This window comes from Embiotoca jacksoni, unplaced genomic scaffold (genome assembly GCF_022577435.1).
Source record: "Embiotoca jacksoni isolate LCO1_2020_lvr unplaced genomic scaffold, fEmbJac1.0.p SCAF_21, whole genome shotgun sequence".
NCBI classification, from domain to species: domain Eukaryota; kingdom Metazoa; phylum Chordata; class Actinopteri; family Embiotocidae; genus Embiotoca; species Embiotoca jacksoni.
The window spans coordinates 3,422,052-3,436,495 of record NW_027185352.1 but is presented as its reverse complement, the minus strand read 5'-3'; the positions used below and the strand labels follow the sequence as shown (position 1 = coordinate 3,436,495).

At 40.1% G+C, this 14,444-nt stretch overlaps 2 protein-coding genes across 4 annotated transcripts; both read left to right on the top strand.

Moving 5' to 3' along the window:
* Positions 1 to 221: 221 nt before the first annotated feature.
* asb13a.1 (ankyrin repeat and SOCS box containing 13a, tandem duplicate 1) lies at positions 222 to 2,749 on the top strand. Of its 3 annotated transcripts, none has more exons than XM_069156430.1 (6): positions 222 to 277; positions 899 to 1,086; positions 1,384 to 1,540; positions 1,621 to 1,755; positions 2,062 to 2,253; positions 2,383 to 2,749. In XM_069156430.1, the coding sequence occupies exons 1-6, from the start codon at positions 235 to 237 to the stop codon at positions 2,526 to 2,528; spliced, it is 861 nt and encodes a 286-aa protein (XP_069012531.1). In that variant the 5' UTR covers positions 222 to 234; the 3' UTR covers positions 2,529 to 2,749. The 3 variants fall into 3 exon arrangements, with proteins under 3 accessions (XP_069012531.1, XP_069012530.1, XP_069012528.1); XM_069156429.1 differs by having other exon boundaries at positions 2,365 to 2,749; XM_069156427.1 differs by having other exon boundaries at positions 2,035 to 2,253.
* Positions 2,750 to 2,800: 51 nt separating this feature from the next.
* Positions 2,801 to 11,878, top strand: LOC138202450 (ankyrin repeat and SOCS box protein 13-like). Its single transcript, XM_069156426.1, has 6 exons — positions 2,801 to 2,981; positions 5,482 to 5,669; positions 5,935 to 6,091; positions 6,177 to 6,311; positions 7,193 to 7,384; positions 8,491 to 11,878. The coding sequence occupies exons 1-6, from the start codon at positions 2,801 to 2,803 to the stop codon at positions 8,616 to 8,618; spliced, it is 981 nt and encodes a 326-aa protein (XP_069012527.1). The 3' UTR covers positions 8,619 to 11,878.
* The last annotated feature ends 2,566 nt before the right edge of the window (positions 11,879 to 14,444 follow it).

Genomic DNA, 14,444 nt, shown 5'->3' with positions numbered 1-14,444 from the left:
TGTGTGTGTGCGCGTGCATGTTGTGTTGTTTATTACCTCAGAACACATTTATCCCGTCATACTTTTTAACTGGGCCACACACAAGTACCTCGGGTGACTGCTCGGGAAGTCGCTCTAAGACTACGACTCCCGCAATTCCTTGCAGCCCTGCTGCGTTTGACCCTCGTGACGTCAGTTCATGGTTTGCGTTTACAGCTGTGTCATCAATTTACGTCAGTGTTGGACCGGTTAAACATGGAGGTGTCAGCCGCGCGCCGTTCGTTTCTTTGCGACATCGGTGAGCCAACAAATAAAACGGCTTACAGACCAGAACATGTTAGCCAGCAGCTGCTCCAGCTCGGGCTCGTACCCTGCTCGAGATACTCTCTTTATTTTGCTGTAAACGGCAGTTAAACATAGTATTACCGCTTTAATGTCAGCTATGACCAATAAACATGCTAATAAGCGAGTCATGGTTGGCTGTGAGATGAAGCACAACGGCTCTGAGTACAACTAAATACTTTTCATGTTTGTTTTTTGTCTGTGACGTTTGTCAGTAAAATAATGCAGCCACTTCTCTTACAACTAATAACTGAACAGATTAAGATTGAACAAAATATGTAAAGTTACGTTTAAAAAAAAAAATACAATATTGTTTATATGTAGTCTTTTTTCAGTTATAAAGGTTTTGTCTTCATGCAAAAACAAGCACTTTTTTTTTTTTATAAAGCAAGAACTACTGGGATAATGGTGCACCTGTTGTAGTCTGCTTTAGGATTGTAGACATTCTGGCATTTCATAGGAGAGAAAGCAGAGGTGTTGTTGATGAAATTAAAATAAACAATCTTCGCACAATCCTTTCCCTGGTATTAGTCTGCCATTAAACACAGGTCTACTTTTCTGTTAATGTGTGGGTAAGGTTCCTGGGCAGACCGCACTGCCCTGCATGAAGCAGCGTCACACGGCAGAACACTGGAGCTGAAACAGCTGATAGAAAGTGGAGCATCTGTCAACATGGTGACGGTGGATAACATCACTCCACTACATGAAGCCTGCGTCCAGGCTCATCCGAACTGTGCCCGGCTGCTGCTGGAGGCTGGGGCTCAGGTGAGATAAAGCTCTGTGTTGGACCAAATCTGACTTGTGTAGTTATGAAGAAATAAAATGCTGTGATAAATTGCATTGGGACATCTTTTCACAAACACAGGTTTGAATTCATGCAATCTAGAATAAATATAAGCATTGGGAAATTTGCCAGGCCACCAACAGTATTACTAAGGATTTGTATCTGTACCTCTTTGACAGATTAATATAAACATTTTCACATTGTAGGAGCTGTCTGATGTCCTATCAAAATGCTGTAAATTGCCTAATAAATAGGAATCGTTTCCCTGTTTCTTGCAGGTGGATGTTCGGACCATCCATGGCAGCACTCCTCTTTGTAACGCCTGTGCTTCTGGTAGCCTGGAGTGTGCCAAGCTGCTGTTGGAGCAAGGTGCCAAAGTTAACCCTTCCCTCACAGCTCTCACTGCCTCTCCACTCCATGAGGCCTGCATACAAGGTAAAGCTTCAGCAGCAATAGAACGGTTCAACCAGTCGCAGGCCGTCAGTCGTCTTCACTGTGAGTTCTATTCCTCTCAGGTAACGTCGAAGTCGTGAGGTTGATGATCGCCAGTGGTGCCAAGCTGGAGGCATTTGATGTCCACTTCGGTCCACCCCTTCACATTGCATGCGCTAAAGGACGTGTGGATTGTGTCAAAGAGCTGCTAAGTGCAGGTTAGTCAGAAAACTACAGATCAGAAAGTGTGGTGAACATAAAAAATGTGTTTAAGACTGGCAGCTTTAAATTAAGTCTATTGCCCTGTGATTCTGAGAGATTAAATCTGTAATACAATGAAAAATGCACCCTCAAGCTTACAATAAGGGTCTAGGAATGCGGAAATTATTGTCAAATGCAATAGCACTGTGTCAGGGTGGATCCCACTTAAGAATCAGCAGTAAAAAATTAACCGCAACGTCCAGAATTTTTCAGTTGTAAGGACTCAAAAGCAGCAGGTCTACACTCCTCTCACCTTCATGCAGGTGCCAATGTGAACTCAGTGAAGTTTCATGAGACGGCTTTGCACCACGCAGCTCGAGTTCACATGGTCGACATGATCGAGCTGTTGGTGGAGTTTGGAGCCAACGTTTACGCCAGCGACAACCAGGGAAAAAAGCCTGTTGACTACACAACGCCTGCATCTCCTTCTTACCCCTGCCTCAGGTTTTATGAAAGTAAATTTCTGCATTGGCTTTAAAATTGCAATTAGATCAGCAGCTGTTTTGACAACAGTTATCAGCATTCTGTTTAATTTTGTCCTGTTTTGCTTTTGTATCATGATAAAGACCTCTTGCTTTTGACAGATAATCCTCTGAGCCTGCAGCAGCTTTGCAGAATTGCTGTGAGGATGATGCTGGGTACCAGAGCATCAGAGGTCATAGGTCAGCTGGATATATCCCATCGCATCTGCTGTTACCTCCAGTTCTGTGATCAACCCACGTCCCTATAGAGTGATGCATGAACGATCTTTCTATTTAAATAACAAATCTCTAAAAAGAAGCATCGTGGACAACATATCAGCTAAAATTTTGTTTATATATTATATTATCCACTACATTTATTTAACATTTATTTTGTAACTACAATTGTAAGTGTCATTGTATTGTGGCGTGCTATATTGTTTCATGGAGCATTATTTATTTGTAAGTAGAATAAATAATTACTACGCTCTTCACGGTTCATTAAATATCCTATTTGGTGTAAAAACTACAAACTCCCGACATGCACTTCGCGGTTCAAGCCCGTCACGTGACTCCTTCCGTGTTTCAACAGCAAATACGCGGCTGTTTACAAACAACCCGTTTCCTGCTGCTTCTGTGTGGACGTTGTGTGTATTTCTACGGGGAGGAAACAAAACGGAGGATGGACATTGAAAATTGTCAATATTTCTTCGGAGACATCGGTGAGTGTGAAGTAAACCTACATCTGAGATTATCGCCCTCTCGGATCTTGACCCAGTTTGACACCGGCATATTCGGTTGGAGTGGCAGCCTAGTTAACGTAAGCCTACGATGTAGCTAGCAGGTATTAACAGCTGTCACATATTTGATGACGAATTATGAATTACGTGCGGAAGGTGTGCATTAATAGTTTTTGACAGATAACGATTGTTAGGAGATGACATTAGAAATCGCAGCGCTCTCAACATGTTTACATCGTAAATCACATGTTTGTGTTTCTTTTAGTATCACGTGTAATATCGTCTTGCGGTGTTTACATGTGTGCCAGTTTGGGACTTCAGTCCGCGTCAGTGAAAGCAGATCCTGTAAATGGAAACAGCTTTATGAAACAACAGAGTTAAATTCGTGTCATACAAACTTGGACTGAGAATAAATTAACAGAAATATTGTGATTAGAATTTTTTTTAAATGCAGTGAAAAATAGTTTGTTTCAGACGAATATTTTGCTGTATGTATTGTTTTAATGTGTATTTTATTTGCAAATCAACAAATATATCTAGAAGCAAAAAGTTAAATTTGATTTTAAGTAAATATTAATTAACGTGAAATGGAAATACTTCAAAAGTACAGTAGATTACTTAAGTAGCATTTAGTAACTTTAGTTACTAAGTAAGTAACATTCCTCCATTGGTATAGGGCAATAATTATACACACACATTTGTATGTTTATGTTTGCATGTCTGTCTACATATTTTCAGATGTTTAATGTGTAAATTTGTTGGCACCCTTTCATGAAAAAAAAAAATAATAACCCACAAATTTTCTCTGAAATAACTTAAAACTGACAAAAGTAATTGTGTACACCATTGTTTATTCAACATTAAATACAAATCCCACTTTGCTCTTGATTTTTTAATTGTACATTTCAATAATGAAACAAATGAAAATGTCATGGACAGAAATGATGGGACCCTTAACCTAATATTTTGTTTCACAACCATTAGAGGCGATCACAGCTAACGGGTGATTTGTGTAGCTCTCAGTGGGACTTCTGCACCTGTCGACTGGTATCTGGCCCACTTGCTGCAGCTGTCTCAGGTTTGAAGGGTGCCTCCTCCAGAAAGCACGTGTGACCTCTTTCCATAGATGTTATATACAATTCAGATCAGGACTGAAAAAAGGCAACTTCAGAATAGTCCAATGTTTTGTTCTCAGCCATTCTGGCGTGATTTCAGCTGTGTTTTGGTTCATTATGCTGTTGGAGGACTAATAACCTGAGACTGAGACACATCTCTCTGACACTGGGCAGCTCGTTTCTCTCCAGAATGCCTTGATAGACTTGAGGTTTCATTGTGCTCTGCATACATAGCTCTAATTTTGTCACAACTGTCCAAAGGACATTTTCCCAGAAGCATTTTGGCTAAATAATATGTATTTTAGAAAATTCCAGTCTGTTTTTATTTTTATTCTTTCATCAGTGGATTCCTCCTGGGTCGTCTTCATGGAGCCCACTGTCACTCGTATACCGTCCTTCTGTTCAATCTGGGATCTATTTTTCTCCTGCAGTCACGTCCAGGTAGATTGACTGCAGTTAACTTGATAAAATCTGCAGCTGTTCTCACAGGAACATCAAGCTGCTTGGAGGTGGTCGTATAGCCTTCATCTCTAACATGCTTGTGATGCTCAGTGATACCTGCAGAAAAAAAAAGCACAAAGCCACAGGAGCGAGGAGAACTGGATAAAGAGACAACAAACAATAAACAGAACTACAGGATGAAGAAGGCATAAGGAGATGCAGTGGTGGCATTTAAATGCATGGAGAGTGAAAGAGAGAGGAGAGGAACTCCATGCACCATGGAGGGCTCCCAGCAGCCTCGGCCTATAACACCATAACTAAGGGGTGAATTAAGGTCACCTGAGACAGCCTTAACTATAATATTTATCAAAAACTAAAGCTTTAAACCTATTTTTAAAAGTAGAGCGGGTTCTGCATCCACAGGAGAAGCCTGAAAGCTGAAAGGCTCTGCCTCCCCCCCCGTTCTACTTCTGGAAACTCGAGGAACCATAAGTAGGCCAGCAGTTTGAATGCAAAATGCTCTATCAGGATTATATGGGACTAAAGGATGTTTGAGATGGAGATGGAACTTGGTCATTAAGACTCGTGTAAGTCAGCAGAAGAATTTAGAATTAAAGTCTTGATTTAATGGTAAATCGCTGAAGAGAAGCCAATATAGGAGACGAATGTTGTGTGACTGTGTCCCATTTCTAACAAATAGACAGGACATCAAGCAGCAAACAGGGTCAGCTAGTATTCTTAGTATTCTTTCTGTTGTGAGTTTATTATTTTCTATTTGTCTGTCTGTCCGTCCGTCTGTCTGTCCCTCCATCCTCCATCTTCAAGCATGAAATGCCTCTAAAGTAACACAATTTCCAAACAAATAGCATGTCTATTTACATAAAATGAGAACATAAACTATTAATATATCCGTGTCTCCCCTGCAGGCTGCTGGGCAGAGAGAACAGAGGTGCACAAAGCAGCTTCTCTCGGCGAGGCCTCCCAGCTTCAGCACCTCATCCAGAGTGGAGCTTCAGTGAACGTGGTGGCTGTGGACTCCATCACACCGCTGCATGAGGCCTGCCTCCGTGGACAGACCCAGTGTGTGCGGCTGCTGCTGGACGCGGGAGCTCAGGTGAACCAGGGAGACGGACAGATGTCTGTCCATCCAAAAAAGCCCCAACAAATATAACCATGGATTACATTTGTTGAAAAGAGCTTGGATTTTCATGACAAGTGTAGAATTTTGATTTGGAGTTCAAAAGTGTCTGATTGTGTTGCAGTAAACACATTATAGTTATGTAAAACAAAGAAAATGCATAGGAAGGATTTGGTGAGAATTGTTTTCAGACAAATTGAATGTTAGGGAAAATAATCCTGGGTCCCATGATGCATCTCAGGTGGATGCTAGAAATGTGGATGGAAGCACGCCGCTGTGTGACGCCTGTTCCGCTGGTAGTTTGGACTGTGTGAGGCTCCTGCTGAAGCACGGTGCCAAGACCAACCCCGCCCTCACCTCCCGCACGGCGTCGCCCCTCCACGAGGCCTGCATGGGAGGTAAAGTGCTTCGGTTTGATTATTTCATGCCCTAATGTTCATTTTTGTTAACGTAATGACACGCTACTCTGTGATTTTGTTGAAGGTAACTCAGAGTGTGTGGAGCTGTTGATTGCCATGGGTGCTTGTCTCGAGGCGTACGACCTTTACTACGGAACCCCGCTGCATGTGGCGTGTGTGAATGAGCACACCAACTGTGTTAAGGTGCTGCTCAATGCAGGTGGGTGTCGGTAGGAAACAGGGCTTTAAAGTTTGCTCTGGCTTGTTTGTCTACTGCCGTCACATTTTGGAGGTCTGAGTTTAAATCTAGCGAGATGGATGGTGAGTTTGTGATTTTAAATCCAGTTTAGCTGTTCTCTAATAATACCACCTGCTTCTTCAGCTAACTCTGTGGTATGAGGCACCAAGCATTCATACGGTCATACATGCAGCTTGTTAAGTAAATGTTTACTGTACAAATGACCATAAAAAAAAACAACAAAAAAAAAAAACAATGATTGGATTGATTTTAGTTACAAATAACAGTTTTACTTTGTGGTAAAGCTACACAGTTGCATGGAGTTGTTTGGATTACTTTAAAACTTTTTCAGAAGATCAGCTAACAAACACCAATGTCTCTAATACTGAAAATCAACCAAACACATTATTCTTTTAAAGACACATATTGTGTGTAGTAGCCAAAATCCAACACAAATAAAGGGCCATTTTTATTATTTTTTTTTTACATACTATTTATTCCTCCGCAGGACCTTGAATAGAACAATTTTAATGATTCTGTTAATTATTCGCATGAGTTTTTGAATCATGATATCCAGATATTATGTTCCTAATTTGAAACTTGGGTATATTGGCATATACGATTTCCACATTTCTGGTAGAGCACAAAATGTGACAAGAGTCGAGAAAAAACTCGGCAATAAAAAAGGGTTTCTGACCAAGTAAAATCTTGAAATGTGAGAACTTTTGTTGAAATGTGGGCCTTCATTTGGAATCGTTGGACTAGTCAGTTATTTTTGGTAATTTCATGACTTTTACAGACAATCAGAAAAATATAGAAGCGCATCAATAAAGCGCTGACGTAAAATTTTCTATCCCTTGTAGGTGCTAAAGTGAACGCTGCCCGGCTCCACGAGACTCCGCTGCACCACGCTGCTAAGAACATGCGAGTTGAGATGATAGAGATTTTGCTGGAGTTTGGTGCCAACATCTATGCCAGAGATCAACATGACAGGAAACCTGTGGACTATACCACGCCAGGCTCTCCCTCTGCAGCCTGCCTGCACCTTTATGAGAGTACGTTTTCACAAAAGCCAGGGATGCATAAATGGGAAATAAACATTACCATGTGGATCAGGCAGTCTGTGTAGCTGTAAACAGTGCAGTGTCAGCAGAACACCAGCAGATGGCAAGCAAGGATCATGTTTCACTTCCTGGAAGTCTCAGCAAGATGGTAAATGGTCTGTACTTGTATAGCGCCTTTCACCTTTCAGTCTCAAAGCACTTTAACACAGTTTTCCTATTCACCCATTCACACACTAATGAGACAGATCACCATGCAAGGTGCTGCCATCAGGAGCACATTCATTCGATGGTACACCATCGGGAGTAACTTAGGGTTCAGTGTCTTGCTCAAGGACACTTAGGCATGTGGACAGGAGGAGCTGGGGATCAAACCACCATCCTTCCGATTAGTGTGCAACCCACTCTACCGTCTGAGCCACAGCCTGTTGTTTACTATGATACTTGTACATACAGCCGGTAATCTATAGATCAGTCACTGTAACTGGATACATATGAGGGTGAACATTTACATCGCTACTTCCAGATCTTTATATAGAAAGCCGATCACAGTGTGAAACAAGGACATTATAATGTTTTTACACTATAAATATAAGCAGAAAACAATATTTCCAAGCTGCCACATTTCACATTAGAATAATAATTATAAATTGATATAATACCGTACTTTCCAAACATCATAGTTACATTTAGTTACTGATCTCACTCACAATGTTCATACATCCAGTATGGGAGCTGTTTGACAACTTTTAATGACCCTCTCCAATGAAAACTAAGTTTGTAACCTTGTTAATATGCTCAATATATCGTGAATGAAATAAGCAGTCAGTGCCATTGCTGAGCATTTCTTCTTTTGAAGTGCATTGTACCAGTGACAGTCTAAAAAACATAAGTTCAAAAACCTAAAGAACCAATCCCATCAAATTGCAGGGTGTCATTTTCCATATTGACGAGCTGCAGCCAGGAGGTGTAAGGGGTGTGTGTGTGTGTGTGTGTGTGTGTGTGTGTGTGTGTGTGTGTGTGTGTGTGTGTGTGTGTGATATTATTGATACTCTATAGGCTGTAATCACTTGAATTAAACTCCTTCTCCTTGTCTGTAGCCACTCCGATGAGTCTACAGCAGCTCAGCAGGTTGGCTATGAGGAATAAGCTGGGCACCACAGCTGTGAAGGTCATAGGTCAACTGGACATCCCAAAACTCATCATCAGCTACCTCTGCTTTCAGTGAGTGTCACGTGGAGGAGATGCTGGATCAGGGCTCAAAGACTGAAGGGAAACTTGCAGAACAGCCGCACAACAAATGCAGCAGAGGTGCCACTGTGTTAGATACTGTACGGTCACAGCTGGAACACAGTTTAGAACTAAGCTCTTCAAATGCTTTTTTTTTTTTTTTTTCTTTGAAACTGCTTTTTCTTCTTAAGATCTGACTACTATTAAATTCAATTCAATTAAATTGTATTTATATAGTGCCAAATCACAACATAGGTTATTTCATGGCACTTAACACATTAAAGTCCTTACAGCGAGACTTTACAATATTATACAGAGAAACCCAACAATTCAACAATTCCCACATAAGCTAGGAGGGAAAAAAAACTCCTCTTTAAGGGAGAAAAACCTCCAACAGAGGGAAGAAAAAACTCCCTCTTAACAGGAAGAAACCTCCGACAGAACCAGGATCAGAGGTGGGTGGCCATCTGCCTCGACTGGTTGGGGTGAGAGGAGAGCAGAGAGAGAAAAGGACAACATAGAGATACAAGAGAAGAACTGTTGGTGGAGACGACAAGCGCAGATCAGAGACATGCAGCTCCATGACGGGACAAAGAAAGAAGAGAAACTACGCGAGCGAGGGAACTGAATGGAGACAACAGACAATAAGAAAAAGCTATGGGAGAGAAAAATATGGTGAGGTATGAGTCAGTTAAAGAGTAGGAGGAAAGAAAAGAAGATCAGCATGTAACGAAGTCCCCCAGCAGCCTCGGCCTATCTAAGGGTTGGTTCAGGTCTACCTGAGCCAGCTCTAACTATAAGCTGACTACAGAGTTATAGAGAATTTAGAGCAGTATTTTATCTCCTGTGTTGGAGGAGTTGTTTATGTGTGCTGCATTTACCCAAATGAAACACTAACAATTTAACTTTAATTTGATTTAAGAATTACCATCATGCAAACACTGTTGCAGTTTTAGAGTGACAAAATTTATCTTGCAGCACCATATCGGTGGTGCTGTATTCTTACAGTATTTCCAATAACAGTTAAGCTCTTTAAGAAGGAAAATGAAGCAGAATTTAGATAAAAGGAGTTTTCCTCGAAACAAACATGTATGTGCATTCACCTTTTGCTCTAACAAATGTGCTGAATGCATGTTCTTCCTCATAAAACATTTGCAAAGGCAATTTTAAAGGGTTTAGATTGTGCATTGCAGATTAAAACACTAGCCTAATGTGGACCTGTTAACAGGAACTACTTTAACAGAACTTAAAATGGAACTTCAGATGGAAATTGAAACTATTTCCCCAATAGCAGCTTTTATCTGAAAAGGCTGCTCTCAGCACTGACACTCTTTGGTTTTCCTTCGCTATAAACTATCACATCCACTGGCTTGGGCTAGTCAACATGAGCACCCTCATTTTTTTTAGTTAGTTTAGTCGTCGGCATTGGACCCAGAAGCAGGTCATCTTAACAATATCATATTATTGTATCAATAAAAGTCTTAAATATAATTTCTTAATGTTAACTATTTAGATGAATATAATCAGAAAGGTACCATGAGAGAGGAATGTGTTTCTAATGTTATTGATGACTGTGAATAGGTATTTACTGTATCTAACTAAAGAACAAGTCACAAAAACGGGTCATCTGTTTCAGCAGAGGCAATTTAAATCGATATATTTTTGTCAGCTGCAGGTTTCTGGATCAAATCCTGGATTTGCTGGGAAAATACAAGCAAGTCACTAAACTCTGGGACATGCTTATGTGTTCTGTCAACATTCCTTGAATAACACAAGAAAAATAAAACGTGTAGGATCCAGAGGAATGCAGAGCCGTGTTGTTATCACAGCAGAAGTCAGACTGAAGCTTCCGATGCTTCGCTTCATTTAATGTGATTCAAACACTGCAGCAGCGATACAGACACTGTCGTTTCTAGGAGACAGTGATCCTTGGATACCTATTTACAGCTTTGTGCCTGTTGCTCCATTAAATCTGCTCATAGAGACGACGCGGGGAGTTCAGTCAGGTCCTGATATTTTTAGCAGGAAGTTGTTTATGAATTCCACAGAGTGCTTTAGTTGGCTTTAATGGCTCTCTAAGTTAACATGACCTGTTTAAGGTTTATAACCTCGAGGTTGAATCAGGTCATATACACGCTTTTTATAATTTGACATCAGAACCAGCGTCCACGTGCAGCTTACTGACATCACCCTGCAGGATTTTTAGGTCTTTAAGTTCACGATTTCCAAACGTCTTGCTTCTACCCGGAGCTGCCAGCGGGCACAGTTACCTCACGCCGCTTTAAAAGATCACGAGGCAATCCTTCAGCTCTCGTGCAGATCTGCACCTGTGTGTTTTCTGTTTCTCTGACAGATATTTACCAAGCATTCAAAAACAATATTTCATACTTTCTGACCCTCGTCCAGAACTCCCCTCATTTGGCTCTCGTCATGAACGTGCGATGCTGGCCTCGATGTGGAGCTCGTCTGCTGCACTCCATAAACATGCCAAGCTGTGGCAGTTTGTTTAATCAGAATATAAATTCCTAAAAACTTACCCTCCATTATTACAAGATATTTGGATGTTATTCATGCAAAAAAAAAAAAAAAAAAAAAATGCAGTCAGGGTCATTATAATCTCAGCCTGTAAAAAGTCTTAAAGTACAGGTCTCACAGAGACTTGTTAAAATATCTGACCGTGGTACAGATGGGTCTTCAACTTGCTGCTTAATATACCCATTATGAAACATGCTTAGTTTCAAAGCACTTTAATTTGCAGTGGCCTGGAAAAATCTGAAGAGAGGAGCAACGGCATGAAGAGAATGTCCAGTTATCTAAGATGAGAAAAGGACTTCGTTCTGTAGTGGGAATGTTAAACTTCAGGTTGAACAACAGAGTGGTTCAGATCTTTTGAAGCTTTCCGTCCTGGTTTGTCAAATCAAACAGCCCTGGCTGTATTGTCTAATTGAAGTGCCAGGTTTGGAACACACCAATTTATATGTTTAAGGTGCTGCACAAACTGAGGAATCACCCCACAACAATGTGTCATCGATATTTATATTGTTAAACTGTACGGAGGTGTTTGCTTTGAATATAATGATTATGTTGATTTACGGAATACAATTTTACTGCTGACTTCTTGTCCTCATGTTTTTTGCATTAGTTTGTATTTCACGTTTTCAGTATCCTGACAAATGAATACGTACCTGCTGGTCTGTACATCCTCATGGCGTCTGTCTGCTACCGACTTATTCTAATAAACACAAACCAAGGACCGTACATGACAGATAACTGGTCCCTTTTTAAATGGTTAGCACTGGGCTAAATATGAAAGGTCAAATATTATAGCTTTTCCTGGGGCTACATTCCTGTGAAACATAAACTCCAATCACCAAGAACTTCTATCATTTAAGGTCTTTGGCTGACAATAATAGCTGAAACTGATCAAAAACTTTTTATTTCAAAGATCTAAATATGCCAATAAGCTTAAACTACAGAGAATTGTGTATAAAATGGCAGATGTAAAGATACAAGTTAAAAAAGCATTTACAACCTTTTTAAAAATCCTTTTCTGCTGTTTAATACCTTAAAAAAATTGGAGAGTAAGCAGACCATTTGGTCCTTCACTGCTTTTTATAGTGCAAATCTTTTTGCATGTCATCATTGCACTGCATGTCTTTATTTCAGTCGTTAATTTTTTTTTTTTTAATGTTTCGTGTTAGTTTGAAGTTCTTGGCTGGGATACAAAGTGCCATAGTAAACTTTTGTTTTTAATAATGGGCTCAAATCTAACTTCTAATTTTCGTGTTATATTGGCAAAACCCTGTAAGCTACTTCAGAGCCTATTTTCACAATCTGATTTTTCATAATGAAGAATGGAGTCTAATATTAATACAAAATATTCAGTCAACGTTTCATTCCACATGAGAACATTCTGTTTTTATGTTTGTGTTTATGTTTATTTGATGACAGTGGGCTAATCAGAGTTTAGCAGATCAAAATCTGAAGACAGTTGTGTGCTTTTAATTTGCTGTTTATTTGATTAATCCATATAAATTAAGGTCTAGGTTTATGGTTTTAAAGGTAATAATTGGAATCATCAGAGTTAGAAGAAGTTACAATCATGTTTAATGCATTTTATTCATATAAATATTGTTTATTGCAAAGTAAGTATTTCGTCAGAATGTTTAGGTAATTTAGGAGTTTAAAAAAATGTGACAGTGAGACATGTAGCAGCTGGAGTCCCTCTGAGGTTGGGTTAGTTGCGTGTAAAGTTTCATTACCGTACTAGAACATCATACTGGGGACATTTGCTAAAATATTTGAGCAAAGTCCATGAATTTCATAATGAGAATTAATGTTTGAAACTCAGTCTAAAGATAAAATTGTCCAAACTTAATTGAGTTGAAATAAAGACAATGCCGCCTGACAGTATGTGCAACATGAAGCTCAGTTGCACTCATTTCCCACTAGGTTGTGCTGTGGATAAGGAAATCATTTGTCATCCTAATAACTACTTACAGTGTAACTGGACTACCAGCAAGTTGTGTTTTCCTTGTCAGCCTTTGTTCAGGCCCAGAGGGAAAGAGAAAACAAGCTTTTATAATCACTCTCCAGCATGTGGGTAATTAATCAGGCTCTGATGATTTACTTGTATTCTACTCTGTGCTTCCTGAGAAACAGATCTTTAACATTGGGCCACAAACAAAAAGGGATCACATTTTGGCAGTAAAAGAGAAGAAGAAAATAAAAAGACAAGTGCCGATTGGGAGAGCAGATCATGGATTTGAGGCGCTAAGGAGACAGGAAATGGGAGGCTTTTGTTTGAGGATCAGAGATAAACACGGAACTGGATGTCGTGATGGTCCAGTGCTATGCTCCCCCATCAGACACCGAAAATCACCACCTCCAAACGAGCTGCAGATGTGAGATGCTGCACCAAAGACGAAGTTCATACAGAGATACACAAAGACAGGATACATAGAACCCAACTTGCACACCTCAAAGTGCACAAACAATTATTTTCTGCTGAAAGACATACGTGTTACTGTCAATGTGTTTCTACGTCATGTTTATTAAACTTATAAGTCTGCAATGAGTTGGAAAGACGGACACTTAAATGGCTCTAATCATTTTTTTTAATATAAATATTGGCGACCAATCATGGCTCCCTTTCTTGACCCTTTATTGACCACAGCCAGAGAAATGTGACTTTAAATTCTTGAAAACTTTTTTCAGCAGTGAATTCTGTTCTTAGAGACAGATTTATGGTTTGTCAGTTCTGCGAGACGGATTGCTTGATGGTGTCAAAACTCACTTCCCCCTCACAAGTTACCGACATCGAGTAAAGGGTATCCGCGTCGTCCATTATCTGTAATGTTCCGTAACCAAAGATCTGACACCCGCATGCACTTCACGGTGATTGGCCGACTCTGCAGAGGTGAGACAGAAACCGGACTGCTTCTCTTTCTAGCTCACAGTCTTTACACTTTTTAGCATAAAGACAGGGAACAAGAGGAAACAGCTAGCAGTTCAAAAACACACCTGTCAGCACCAGCATCATTGATCAACATGTTAATGTAATTTATATGATCTGTTTACATACAAAAATAATGTAATAAACAATGTTTTAGTTTAGGCTTTTGCTGTAGTGCACCTTGTCAGATAAGCTTGGTTATTAGATTTAGATTTTGTTGTCCAGTCGAAGCCTTCATGCTAAGCTAGGCTAATCACATCCTGACATTAAAGACATGGGACAAAAAGCTTTTAAGTATGTTCTCGAAATCGCTTGGGCATTAGCACAAAATATCATCTTAAATCCAGACACTACAGTATATCATCTTTA

Coding starts and splice junctions, on each gene's coding strand:
- asb13a.1 (XM_069156427.1), top strand. CDS start 235: ATGGAGGTGTCAGCCGCGCGCCGTTCGTTTCTTTGCGACATCG. Junction 278..898: donor TTCGTTTCTTTGCGACATCG/GTGAGCCAACAA, acceptor TGTGTGGGTAAG/GTTCCTGGGCAGACCGCACT. Junction 1,087..1,383: donor TGCTGGAGGCTGGGGCTCAG/GTGAGATAAAGC, acceptor TGTTTCTTGCAG/GTGGATGTTCGGACCATCCA.
- LOC138202450 (XM_069156426.1), top strand. CDS start 2,801: ATGCACTTCGCGGTTCAAGCCCGTCACGTGACTCCTTCCGTGTTTCAA. Junction 5,670..5,934: donor TGCTGGACGCGGGAGCTCAG/GTGAACCAGGGA, acceptor GATGCATCTCAG/GTGGATGCTAGAAATGTGGA. Junction 6,312..7,192: donor TAAGGTGCTGCTCAATGCAG/GTGGGTGTCGGT, acceptor TATCCCTTGTAG/GTGCTAAAGTGAACGCTGCC.